At 38.5% G+C, this 14,373-nt stretch overlaps 1 protein-coding gene across 1 annotated transcript in view; it reads right to left on the bottom strand.

Moving 5' to 3' along the window:
* The window catches only part of LOC107661915 (E3 ubiquitin-protein ligase RNF123-like), a gene marked incomplete at its 5' end in the record, with an annotated part of 143,018 nt that overhangs the window by 85,512 nt on the left and 43,133 nt on the right, over nucleotides 1-14,373 (bottom strand). Inside the window, 3 exons of the mRNA XM_016451706.1 lie at nucleotides 942-1,017; nucleotides 3,368-3,556; nucleotides 8,462-8,601. Coding sequence (XP_016307192.1) covers nucleotides 942-1,017; nucleotides 3,368-3,556; nucleotides 8,462-8,601 — 405 coding nt within the window. The remainder of the gene's footprint in view (nucleotides 1-941; nucleotides 1,018-3,367; nucleotides 3,557-8,461; nucleotides 8,602-14,373) is intronic.

Genomic DNA, 14,373 nt, shown 5'->3' with positions numbered 1-14,373 from the left:
TCCAAAAAAAAAAAAAAACTTATTTAAAGTGATTTCAGATTTAGATAATTTTCTTTCTGCAATGCAATTTTCTGAAGCACAGGTCAATGGAGTTCAAGCAGTATTCTTGATGGAAATAAACGAAGTTTGCCGAATGCTGCTTCGCTTGACTTTTTTCCAAGGACACCACAATGCTTTCATAACAAATTTGCTCTGAATTTAACTGATGGACCATCAAATACCCCCAAAAAATACAAAACAAAAGAATATGTCTGGGGAAACTCATCAAGTGGTGAATAAACTAAATCTACTAAAGCCACTTGAGTGGAATTGAAGGTCACAGAATCTGAGACCAAAGAGACCTGGGTCAACTTTAAAAAGCATTGGAAGTCAGGCTTTTCTGTGTGCCCTTCTAGGAGTGAAGTTCAGGCTAACAACATGACCCGACCTCATTCATTATAAATCTATCGTTCTGCAATGTCAAGGCTGAAAAATTGGCCTGATGACAGTCTCAGTATCCTCCTGAATTGGATTACTTTTTCATACTAACTCGCTGTGTAATCTCTTGACCTATTCTTCTCATATCATTCCCTGAGTGTACAGGATGACTTTCCAAACTTCGGAAAGGGTTTCAGAGGTGATGTCAAGAACGTCACAAAATGCATATCAAATTACTTTTTATTTGTTCTGGTACTTGAAACAAGGTGCTATAAAAGGAACATGTGAGAAGTCTAATGTTAGGTTACAACAAACCATATTTCAGCTCACGGGGGACGCGATCAAGGACGAACCAAAATACTTGAGAGGTTTAAATTCAGCACAGCACACTAAGCGTTTCAGAAATATAATTGCATTCAAGTGCATCCTCAAGTGTGTACTAAAGCATGCAGTTCATGTTCAATGCTTCTATTTGCATTCATTTAAGATTATTTTTGCATAAGAAGGAAATTGATGAGAATTACCTGGGAGGCGCAAGTTGACCACCCTGTCAAAGAGGTTTCTTTCTGCCGTGACTCGATTTAACACCTGGTTCAGGAGCTACAGAAAGACAATAAAAAACAAATGTCAAACCTGAAGTTAGTATTTAAAAAAAAAACATAAACCAGAGATGAGAATGTTATCCTAATTAAAGGAAATGTTAACTCAAAGAAACAAGAGGAAAGACAAAAAAAAACATTGCAAACAAACAAACAAAAAGCAACGCAAAACACAAAACAAGGCAGAAACAACAAAGCAAAACACAAAACAAAAACATAACATTATACTGCAAACAAACGAAACCAAAGCAAAACAAAACAAAAACAAACACAACACAAAAACATATTACAAACAAACAAAACAAAAACACAAAGCAAAGCAAAACAACAACAAAAAAGCAAGGCAAAAACAAAACAACATAAAAACAAAAACATAAGACTATATTACAAACCACAAAGCAAAGCAAAGCAACATCTTTTAACATGAACAGATGTAACCTGGTCCAGTCTGAAAGGGTTTCAGTGAGCAAATCAAACACATCTGGTCATAAATCAGTGATCAGACCGCAATAATTATTCCCTTCGCTCCTTTAGCACGCCACTTGGACTCAGCATCATGCGCCCGAGAATTTAATTCAGAGGTACCAAGCAGTCAGGTGCCAATTAATGCTGTTTACTATAGTGCATCGCATGTAATTGTATTGAAAGATAGGATAAATCCTTCAGGGACAGGAAAAAATGTAAATGGATAAGTATGCATGAGGTGGAGGTTCTGCTCCTCAAGGATGTGTGGAGTCCTGCTGTGCTCACAGGTGTGTTTCAGTTAAAGCCTGATTACAAGCCGCAGGTGAATGGACGCTGCGCTGGGAATAGAGCCCACGTAAGCGCTGTGAGAAAAACCCACCAGAAAACACATTTTCAAAGCCTTCTCCTCCATAATTGAGGCCTTGAAAACATGCAGTAGCCTATCCGCTCCTCAGTTGCATGGCACTTTCCATGAATAGAGTGCAAAATAGTATCTGAAAATGAAAAAGGGGGTACGTAACCTTCTGAAAATTGCAAAATGTTAAATGATAATTAACCTCAGGACATAAGGACAATTAATAAAAGTGATTAATTATTATATGCGTTCTATTTTTATATGGTTTGCAATTTTTTTTCAACCCTGTTACCAACTTTTGGACATTAATGAATACAGTTTAAAACCCTTATTTTTTGTGATTTCATTATTTCTTTGCAGTAAGATTAAAATACAGTATATATATAAAAAGAAATATCAAATACAAATAAAAAATAGGAGTATGCCAGAATGGTTAACAGGGTTGCAAAAACTGCAGATTTAACCTAAAAACAACTGTCAGTCAATAGTATCTAGCGAATTTTGCACCCAATGTACCCATTTTAGTTATTAATAAAGTTATATTTCCTATAAATTAATGATTAGTCAGTGTCAGGAAAAAAAAAGAATACATAAATGAAAAATATGAGATTTGTGCATTTAATGGTTTTAAGTAATGGGAGACTAAGGTGTACCCTATTTGTGGAAAGCACCACATACATCATCCATAAACAAACACTCATTTAAAAAAAAAAATGCCTATAAAGGTGAAAAGCCTCAAATACCTTTCATCTTTTTTTTTTCTAATAATGACTGCCCTCCCCTCCATCACCCTTGTAAGAACTTTTATGGTTTGACAAAATGACCTCATTTATGGATCAATAACCCCCAACCATTAGCTTCCATCCAATACAGATTCTTTGCACTGCTAAGCTGTGATACTTTATGCTTTAAATTGGCTATATTCTCCAATTCAATAACATTTTGGTGGGATTCACAAAGAACGAACTGCGTCCATTGATAGTCTTGTTTTTCACACGATTGTCTATTTCTGAAGCACCCAGTTCACTAAAAGAATAAATGTAAATCAGGTACAACGCAAAAATTGTAAAAAAAAAAATCCCAACGGTAGCTTTCATTTATTAAACAAACAAAACCAAATAATAATAACAATGGAACATAAATAAATAACGCAGGACTGTAGAGGAAGGTTCTGACATATTGTCTGCACAGACAGTAGACTAGTATAGTTCGATGTCTACATACTACACTATCCTCTTATTTCAAAAGATGAGATTAGTTTTTTTCATGTTATGACCCTCTTTTGAACAAGGTTCATACATTTTCTCAATGTTGTTAAGTTTTGAAAAAGTCAGAGAGCTGTGCACAAGCAAGAGTCTGAGAAAATAAACAGAAATGTTTAATAGCAAATTGCTTCAAACAGGATCATTAACGCGGCGTTCTGCATGAAACTGCTTTAGAAAAATGTTAATGGTGAGCATAAAATGCATTTCATTTTCAAATTTTTAGAACAACGTTTTCAGAACACATCCCAGCGGTCAATCACGCTCACCTGAGCCAATCGGCGCAGCAGCAGCTCGGCGGAGGGGCGGGTCCAGTCCAGGAATATTTCCGGCACTAGAGTGATGGTCATCTCCAGGACCCGTAACAGACTGACAGACAGGTCAAAACAGGTCGCGCACACTTTTAACTGCCGCGTGTCCACGAAATTCCTCTCAGGCCGCTCAGCTGCCTGTTGGATCTGACAGGAAAGAAATGAAGACATGAAAAGACCATATTGGAGACACAGGGAGGTCAAAAAAGATGTTATGAAACTGCTGATACGGGGCTTGCTGCACGGAATGAGGTAAAATAAGACCCAATGACAGTCAAATTATTCATATTCATATTAGAGTAAGAGCAATAGATTGAAGATAAGCCCATGGGCTTTTATGAATTAGGCAAAGGACCCAGAATACCCCAGCAACCAACCTGCAACCACCCAGAACACCCTAATAACTGTATGGCAACATGCCAAGGACCACTCAGAATGACTCAGTAATTGCATAGCAAGTAGGGTTAAGCAATATAGCTAAAAAAAAAAAATTTATCACGATACAATTTTTCATATCATTCGGTATCAGTAATTATTGACATTTTTTATAACCTCTTTAAACAAAGAGCAATAAAAAAGGTTTAAATTTAACCACTGTACGCACTGCACTGTATGCATGCGTGTTAACGTAAGCAGCAGCGCCATGCGCATGCGTCGTTTACATGAAGTGGAAGCAAGCGCATGTGTCGTGATACTCTCCACATTGGCGGCGAGTCGCTGCAGACGGGACGAGGAGTAGGGCTGGGACAATAAATCGATGCATCGCGATTCGTGGATCGATTCTGAGATTTTCAGAATGCATCGTGATTCTCTCTCGAATCGATTCTGAGCTTAGTTCTTAACAGCAGATGGCGCTCTAGGCTAGTTTTTAAACGCACACTCAAATGCTCATGAAAAGGAGCGCTTGTGCATTCGGTAATGTAAGTACACACAGTAATGTAAGTGGTTAAATGTACTTGCACATCGGCTTTTATGATTTTATGATGTGAGATTAATGTAAACACAGCCCACTGTGAACATCCTTGTAATTTGCTTCAACCTTTTCGAACTTTATGAATGATTATTTTAGGTTCCAATAGTGCATGTGTAAGTAACTGGAAGCAAGCAGAATACGGCTATTTCTAAAGCACGCAGTGCCATCTGCTGTTAAAAACTAAGCTCAGAATCGATTCAAGAGAGAATCGCGATGTCTTCGGAAAATCTCAGAATCGATGCGGAATCATTTCTCGATTCACGATGCATCGATTTATTGTCCCAGCCCTAACGAGGAGGAGAAAAATTGTTGAATAAAGTCGTTATTTTATGTTCACACAAAAACTATTCTCATAGCTTCGTAAAATTACGGTTGAACCCCTGATGTCACATGGACTATTTTACAGATGTCCTTGCTACGTTTCTGGACCTGGGAACATTGCAGTTGTGTTGCTGTCTATGCAGGGATTTTATCAAAAATATCTTAATTTGTGTTCTGAAGATGAACGAAGGTCTTACGGGTTTGGAACGATATGAGGGTGAGAAATTAATGACAGAATTTTCATTTTTGGGTGAACTATCCCTTTAAGGAAACTTTTGTCCACAGAAGGGCGCAATGAGCAAAATAATGCACCGCATTAAATTGTTTATTCATTGCAATGAAATAACAACTATCTATAAAAAAGTGCATAATGTCTGAACTAACATATATAAATTAAATAGAATTGCATACATTGCATTAACAATTATGAACAAAACAGCATCATGTATTTATGAATAGCTTAATAAAAAGGGACGGAGCGCCAATCACACAGATTGCATTTAAAAACATATGAGACGCAGTGGAATGGAATAAACCCCCAGAAATTCTCGAGACATGTTTTCTGAAACTTGAACCTCTTTTAACTTTACATGGCTTTCTATACAGCTCTTGTGTGAGACGCGAGTGCAACAGTTATAGTTGCCGGTCTAGAAAATTTGCAGAACATGCGTTCTGGTTTTAACCTAACCAAGATCATCTCCGCATTGAGCTTCTACATTCCTCTAATATTTTGAATGAAAAAAAATGCAGCAGTGGCGCATCTCGTGGCTTCAACTGGTTAAACGAACAAAAACATTAAAACGCATCAAAGACTTGCATCATCATCACTGCATTTTGATAAGTCTCCCTGACGCACACATAAAATTAGAATGCTAATTTTTATTTTAAATTTCACTAAATTCCTTTTTAACCACAATCTCCTCATCGCAGGCAGGCACGGCACTCATTTCAGCATGTGTGTTCTGATGTCACAACTTTTAGGCTGTCTGATTGTCACTAATAGCACACGCTATTTTTTAGGTGAACTATTGTGCGCTATATTTTTTCTATCGTAATCAATGAAGGTGCACCTTCGATAAATACCGATACCGTTTTATCGCCCAGGCCTAATAGCAAAAACATTTTACCATTCAGTTCTTTAGGTATAAAACATTTGTATTTAGTGCACATGTATTCAGAGTCTTGATGCTTAGACATTCTCATCAGTCTTTTCTACATCTACCCTTCATTTCAATTTAGTGCTCACTGAAACTGAGGCCGTAAACACATCACAAACTCCGCTGGAGACCAGTGCCTCCTAATTCGTGGATCATCACAGATGAAAGGCGCTCCTAAGAGCCAGCCAGACCTCCAGGCAAAGTAGCATGCGAATCAAAGTCCAATCTGCAATAAGTAGAATTTCAGCGCTTCAGCTCTCCTGAAAGACATTGATTTAAGAGTAGAGGAGAAAGCCTGGTGAGAAAGTGCTTTTACGTCTGAGGTTTAATTCCCCGCCACTATAGACCTGGGAGGTTTTGCTTTCTTCTGTTTTGTTTCTCCTGAGACTCCAAAGCCTGCGTTTAGTAATGACCCTACCACGGGAGGGGCGCGCGTGCTACTCTTCCCAAAAGGTTGTTTCCATGGTGTCCAAATTATCAAATTAGTGTGCGGCTGAATGAAGTTGTTAACGGGGTGAGTTGAGCACAAGGTAAACTAAATGTGTTTAGTGCTTGGAAGGCAGCAAAAGAAAGTAATGCTGTCAATCGATTAAAACTTTTTAACTAATTAATCGCGATTAATCTTACCTAACATTAAAGGGGTCATATGATGCTTTTTTAAAGATCATTATTTTGCTAAATGCATCTACTTTCGGAAGGCCAAATAAAGTGCTTTTGCTTTCGCCTAGAAACACACAGCATCTCCCTGACATGGCTGCATCAACACTAACTGCGGTTACTGAAACCACGCCTTCTTTCGTTGCGTGCACATTTGGGCAGCATTATGCAAATATTTCCACATAGATATGTGGGGGCGTGTTAGAACGAGCCGTTTTAGGGGGGCGTGGCAGTCTTAACTTTGATAAAGAATATCTCTTTGGTTTTGAGACTTTAGTCTTTGCAACTTCAGGGATCTTATCTATGCACAATCAGCTTGTAACACTCCAAAGAGAAAGGAAAACTTGAAATCGCATCATATGACCCCTTTAAAGTTTTTAAATATACTTTTATATTGCAATAATTGTATGCAATCTTCAAATAAATGAACAAACAACAAAGTCAGTATATATTTTTTTTATATTTGTTTAGTGGCATCTTTTTATGACTGAAGCAAGCATCACTGATACCAATACTGATGTATCTAGGAAATTGACCATTGATTATAGCCATTCAACATTACAGTAAGCCTATAAATGAGAGCTATCAATTTGAACATGTATTAGACTTTAAAAAAATAACAATGTTTAATTTAGCTTAAAACAGTCTTCACATAAACCCATTATAATCAATGGTGGTATAATAAATTACTGACATATGGCCTGACAACATCTCATCTGACTGAAAGTTCACTGATGTTCTGAAGCTCCTCGTCACCTGTACCATTTCCGCGCTCGTTTGACTAGCGCCTGGCGCTGAGGCGAAGTGGAGTGCACGTCTGAAAAGTCTCCCGTTTGATGTGCTTGTAAAGACATTCCGCGTCTAAATAAACACAATTTTTGTCAAGAAAAAAACAGACAGAAGCAGCAGTTTTGAGTGGGGTGGCCAACCCTAGCTTTGCCCGTGTTAAAAGCGTTAAATATTTTTAACGCCATTAAAGTGGAAAAATTCATCACATGCGTTAACGTGCTAATTTTGACAGCACTAGTTTCAAGTCATGTTAAATTTCAGGCTTTCATTATACATAAATGAAATGCAAACTGTGTCTGTATTTGCGCTACGAACGTGAATGATACTTCAAATCATGTGACTTGAAGAAAGACATACTATCACTTTAATTGTATGATGTTTACTTACTTAATAGTAATTTCCTAACAACACCCTAGAAACCTTCCAGTAAACCAAAGCAACCACCTAATAACAGTCTAACTGGCACTAAACATCTTAGAAACTCTTTAAAAAAAAAACTCCACCGCCAATCAACACACCAACAACCAGTCAGAACACCTTAGCAATGCCTTAGCAACCACCTAGAACACTCAAATAACTGCCTAGCAACACTCTAGAATCACCCTGGGACACCATAGGTGTCTAACACCCAAGAAAGTGTCTAGCAAATGCTTAAAACACATTCGCAGCACACTAGCATTGTGGCGTTGATGTTTGCATGGGCAAGCACCACTCCCATTTTCTTCAAAAGTTGCAGAAGTCTTGTTATTAGGCACTTCTTATCGATACAATCAAACACATCTAATGAATATTTCAAAGACTTAGTAACTTGAATTATGCAAAGATTCATTTTACACTGAAAATGCAAGATAATGGTTATTCAGTTCAAATATCAAGTGGCAGTCATGATTACATAGTCATAGTGAATAATTTACAGGCTCTGATTGAGTTAGCTACAGTGTTAGAGGGCTGATCAGTGGGGCGGAGAAAACAACCGGCTACAAATTTAAAGTTTTGGTTAAAAAACAAACAAACAAACAAAAAAAACTTTTACTCTAGCTTTATAGTACTTTCAAAACTTTGCTCTGTTTGCTTCAGTGTGTTGAAGCTTCAACTTCTGCCTGATTTTGAGGTGAGACTTTCTGTTTGTCTGGTATGAAGGCAAAAGTTTCTTACCTCCTGTATCATGCCGATGAATTCGGAGAAGGCCCAATTGAGCTGGTTTAAGACGCTATTGAGGAAACTGGCAGCCATGTCTTTGTCTTGACTAAGGAGTTCAGCCATATGTCTCTGCAGCAGTAGTGATGGACAGGGCTCTGTAGCCAATCAGAGAAAAGCACATTCAGCAAGTCTATGATTTTATTTCTTTTTAAATCATGAGTATAACAAAAATTACAATAGCAAGCTATGGGTAGTCACGTCAAAACATTCTTTAGGTTACGCCTTTCTGTCTCTGAATAAGATCAATTGTGGACTAGCCAATATAACCACAATGATCAAACCAACATTTTCTATAGTTTAGGATTTACAGTGCTCTAAGTCTGATTCTTGGTAAGTTATACAACCAGACATCACTTACATCATGTGGCAGGCTTTCATCATTGAAGAGGTTTTCATTTGAAATTATTTTCAAATATTAAAAAGGGGGAATCAACTGCCCATAGGAGAATGAGGTTGAACTGAAAGGAGATTCTAAAGGGATAGTTCACCCAAAAATGAAAATGCTGTCATTAATTACTCACCCTCACGTCGTTCCAAACCCCATAATACCTTCTTTCATCTTCGAAACACAAATTAAGATATTTTTGATGAAATCCGAAAGCTTTCTGACCCTGCATAAACAGCAACGCAACTGGCATGTTCAAAGCCCAGAAAGGTAGTAAGGACATCGTTTGTTCAAAGCCCAGAAAGGTAGTAAGGACATCGTTAAAATAGTCCATGTGACATCAGTGGTTCAACCGTAATGTTATGAAGCTACTAAAATACTTTTTGTGCGCAAAGAAAACAAAAATAACGACTTTGTTCAACAATTTCTTCTCTTCCGTGTCAAGGCGCAGCACATGCGTGTTCTATGTCAGAATGCCGGCTCCTGCATCAGCAGCACCATACACATGCGTTGTGGTACTCTCGTGGCTGCGCGTCGAAGACTGACACAGAAGAGAAGAAATTGTTGAGTAAAGTCTGTATTTTTGTTTTCTTTGCGCACAAGAGTATTCTCATGGCTTCATAAAATTAAGGTTGGACCACTGATGTCACATGGACTATTTTAACGATGTCCTTACTACCTTTCTGTGCCTTGAACATGGTAGTTGCGTTGCTGTCTATGGAAGGTCAGAAAGCTCTTGGACTTCATCAAAAATATCTCAATTTGTGTTCCGAAGATGAACTAAGGTGTTATGGGTTTGGAAGGACATGAGGGTGAGCAATTAATGACAGAATTTTCATTTTGGGTGAACTATACCATGAATAACTGGACTGTGAAGGTCTGGGCGTGTTAATAAAGGTTCAGGCAGGGTCCAGTGGTCTACAGACTCTCCCCTTGAAATCTGGAATTCAAAAGCTGGCAGCTTTCATACATCCTCAGAAAAAAACTGTGCTCATTATTGGGGCAGTACCCTCAAAGGTCCTCCTCTGTACCTTATATATGCACCTCTAAATAAGGTACAGATACAAGGTGTACCTGAGGCTTCTACCCAAGGGACAAGGCATTTTAGGTACAAGGTACAATTTTCGCACATTTCTTCTGACAGTGTGACAACCTGGCTTCCCCAGGGGCCATGGCAAAGTGAGTTGGTGCGGCAACTCTACCTCTTGTAGTTTGGGATTCCCTGCCTACTCCTTTCTTGAACCAATTGGGACAATCCCATGCACAGTTGAGACCAGTCTCTTGAGGAGAGGCACGCTCTGCATTTAAAGGAAGCAGTGATATTAACTTCAGCTACACCTCATCACACAGCCGCCTTCTTGGTCGGTCAGCAGAAAAGTGTAGCTGTGTCTCAGAAAACACTCTACTTTAGGTGTCGAGGAATTCCCTCCCCGCTCCCTTCCTGGACCTACGGGGAAACCATTGTGCATGCACTGGGGAAAAGATCAGGCTTGAGGGGTTCTTGCTCTGCATTTAAAGGTGGCAGTTACAAGTCAATATTAACTTCAGCCACACCTCATCGCACGGCCGGCCTCTTGGGTGGCCAGTTGCTACATGTATCTGTGCCTTGGAAAGCGCGTAAGGTGACTCTACTTTTGGTGCCACTGGATTGCTATGGGGAAACTATTGTGCATGCACTGGGGAAGGGATTGGTCTCCTCATCACTGCTGCCCAACAGGGATTGTGATTGCACTTTTCTCCGAAGAGAGGCGATTGAAGAGTCAGGGCAGCATTGATGTGAGTAAAGACAGTCGTTCCATCACAATCAGTATTACAAAAGGCCTGTCCATCTAGCCATAATATAACCCTTGGATCCCATAAGAATACCTAAAAACCATGTTTCCATGAAAAATTCATCTTTTTCATTGATCCCACAACCCTAATTATTCAATAATAAGACGAAATGGCAAATACCAAATGGCAAATACCATGGACGTACGAGAGGGGAAACAATCAGATCTGAACATTGCATGCGAACAGAATGACGACATAAAATAAAATAATGAAACAGCAAAACATAGGGCTGATGGGAAACCATCGCACCCGCCCTCTAGCCGTTCTATTACTGCTATCTGACCACGTCTGGAGAACACAGAAAGGGCACTCTCTCTCATTATATGCACACAAAGAGGACACTGGGTAATTTAATACCTTATCTGGAAAAGCACAGTGATCGCAAACACGCTAAAAGCCATGGAGCACAGTGTTAAAAGCAAGAGTAAGCAATGGCAATAAAGCTCTAAATAAAGCTAATCATTAGACACTGAGGTGTAGGTCTCTGATAGAGATGCAACCTTTATGTTTAATTAGATGAAGTCTGTGTAAGTGGCAGCTTGGAAAATAAGGGTTGGGGGGCAATAAGCGAGGAATAAACATAGAATGAAAAGCCATAAGAGAGACCAAGTAGCAGGCAGCTATGGCACGATGCACATGTTTCAGAACTCCAGGCGTTGAGAGGCAAGCAATCACTCTGTTAACGCAGAGTCAATTCCATTTTAAATCACTTTAAGGTAGGATCCGATAAACAAAATGGATAGAAACCCCTTTAAAAGATTCAGTCACCTTCATGTCAATCTAAACCTGCATTTCTTTTTTCTTCCAAGAAACAAAAAAGGATCAATTTTGCAGAATATCCTGGTCGCTCTTTTCCATGCAATAACAATTGTGGACTGGAAGTTTCCGGCTTCAAAAAAGATCAAGAACCATCATAAAAGTAGTCGACTTGTGTGCTACAAGTCTTCTGAAATGATAACTTTGGGTGAGGAATGTACTGAAGTTCAGGTCAGGGGTTCTCAACTCTTGTCTTCAAGGTCCACTTTCCTGCAGAGTTTAGCTCCAACCCTAAATCAAACACACTTGCACTAATAGAGGTATTCAGGATTACTAGAAAGTTATAGTTCGGTGAGTTTGATCAAGTGAGGAAAGAATACATCGAGGGCCAAAGTTGAGAACCTTTGGTTTAGGTTGTTATTCACTAACAATCTGCCCACCAGGGAACTACTCCAACCAGATCACAGAGTCAACTAGTTAACTATGTTATTTTAGTGGAAACAGTACCATGGTAAATTTCTGTAGGACTTCTTAAGTATTACCAGTTCATTTTTTTTACCAAGTACAAAATGTGGATTCTGAGGAATATTTGAATTTGGACTGCAGCCAACATTTGAGCAGCATAATTAACTAATAATCTAGAGTAGGACACAAAGGTGACACATTAATCACATAGTAATTGGCACAATTACTGAGGGAAAAAACAACAAACTACCGGCAAGGACAAGACATGGCTAGAAGGGACTAAAAGGAGCAAACTTGGGCAAAACTGAATGGTACAAGACAGCACTATTACTAATTTTAAGAGTGGGTAAATGGTCGTGTGGACACAATCCTAAAGGCAAATCAGTCTGCTGTGAGCCTGCTTTACCCTCACGTCAGTCATTCAGGCTACATCGAAGCAGACCAGCAATTAGGAAAGTGTTTAATAAGGGTCAACCAAAGGTGAAAACTAACAAATGGGAACGAAACTTACTTTGAAAACTAGCAATTGACAAATCCCCTGGACGTCATGCAAATGAGAGTGGGAAAAAAGATGGAATTAGAATTGAGACAAGACTCATCAGACCAGGGAGGGAATTCATGCATCACGTACAAGACAAGCTGAAGTGTCAAGACAAGTGTCCCTTCACAAAGTGACAACTTTACAATTTATTCCTCACAGCCAAGCATTGGCCTCTTGATTAAGCGCTCCAAGCCTTTCTTCTGCTAAGCAAATTGACAATCAATTCCTGATAGATAAAATCGACTCCTGAAGTACGTTACTTATTGAACATCCTGTTTTCCATCTAAATTATGTCACATTATAGAAGTAAAATCGGTTGTGAACGTTTCATATTGACCATGAAAAGGAACCTAAGCTTGCAAGATGTCAGTTCACATGTTTTCCCTGAGGAAGTTCCAGGGTGTCTACAGATATGAACAAGTTAAATTTAAGACTTTTTAAGACCTTTTTAATACCACCTTATGTGAAATTTAAGACCAAGCCTGTGATGGAAATACACATTATATTACATATGTATATGTAATATTTAATGCGTTTAAATGTAAAAAGAAAACAAAATATCATCGCTGTCAAAAATGCTATTTGTTATTACGATATACAGTGAACTTTTCATATCAGCAGACAATATCCCATACAAAATATTCCCACAAAACAAAAGTGTCGCATCACTGAGATTTTTGGCGGTGTAAACAGTTTATTCTGAAGCAATATTTTCATCAGTTTTCTGTCAGCTTTTACATACTTAAATCTGCATGTTTTTAATATTTACCACAGGATGTCATTTACCTTTATAAAGGCCAATATTTTTTTCACCTTATTAAATGGTCATCTTTCAAGTCAAATTCTTACAATTTATCAAGAAATTTAATACACTACAGGGCTGTTACCATGCGTGATTATATTTTGTCACTTAAGTTTTAATCAGGCTATTAGTCCTGTCGGGCAAGTACAATTCTCAAGCCATTTTTCAGTAAACTTGCATTAACCCATTTAAAGTAGTTCGGAGGCTGGACAGCGAGCTGGTGTTCGACTGTATTCTGTAACCGCAATTCTCTCTGAGGACGCGGTAACTACAGCGGGGGGGGAAGTACTCTTGATGGACACTCACTGGGTCCGTCAGACTGGAGAAATGTTTGTGGTAATGTGACCAAAAATATTTAAGACCTACTGAATCTGAATTTAAGACATTTTAAGACTTTTTAAGGCCTTATTTTAGGAAAACTTTATTTTAGACATTTTAAGACTTTTTAAGGACCCGCGGCCACCCTGAGTTCCCAATACACTGAGCTGATCTATTATGTATTCAAAAAAAATAGGCTGGCAGTGAACTGTGAGTGATTAAATTCAAAAAGTGTACTGCTTTAAAGTAAATTGATAAGGGGAAACATCTCTGGTTGACGCAACAGATGGTTTGACTTAATGGATGGTCTCTTAAAAAGTATTGATCTGAAGCTGCTGAAAGAAATAAGGTGAAGGAGCCAAGTTCGACTTTAATGAGTTAGAAGCACAGACTTTTTACAGTCGCACAGAAGAACGGCATGATGTCAAAACCGCTCTAGTAAAAACAGCATCTGTACTCAGTGTTCTACATTATTGATCATGACTGCCTAATAACGTCAGTGGGGATGTAGATTCCAGGGTCAAACATGATTTGATTTCAAATGGATGCTCACTCAGTTTTACATGCAGTTTCGGTAAATAAACTGTTGAAATGATATTCAATGAATTTCAGAGCAACTCTGTTACAGAATGATTTTCCCGCCATTAAAAATGGAACATTGAATAATTGTGATACCCAGACAGAAATGACATCATTTGGACCCTTACACCACAACAGGAAGTACAGGTGCATCTCAATAAATTAGAATGTCGTGGAAAAGTTCATTT

This window comes from Sinocyclocheilus anshuiensis, unplaced genomic scaffold (genome assembly GCF_001515605.1).
Source record: "Sinocyclocheilus anshuiensis isolate Anshui unplaced genomic scaffold, SAMN03320099.WGS_v1.1 scaffold751, whole genome shotgun sequence".
Lineage (NCBI taxonomy): Eukaryota > Metazoa > Chordata > Actinopteri > Cypriniformes > Cyprinidae > Sinocyclocheilus > Sinocyclocheilus anshuiensis.
Note: the sequence above shows the minus strand (reverse complement) of the source record. Positions and strands in the feature narration are given on the sequence as shown.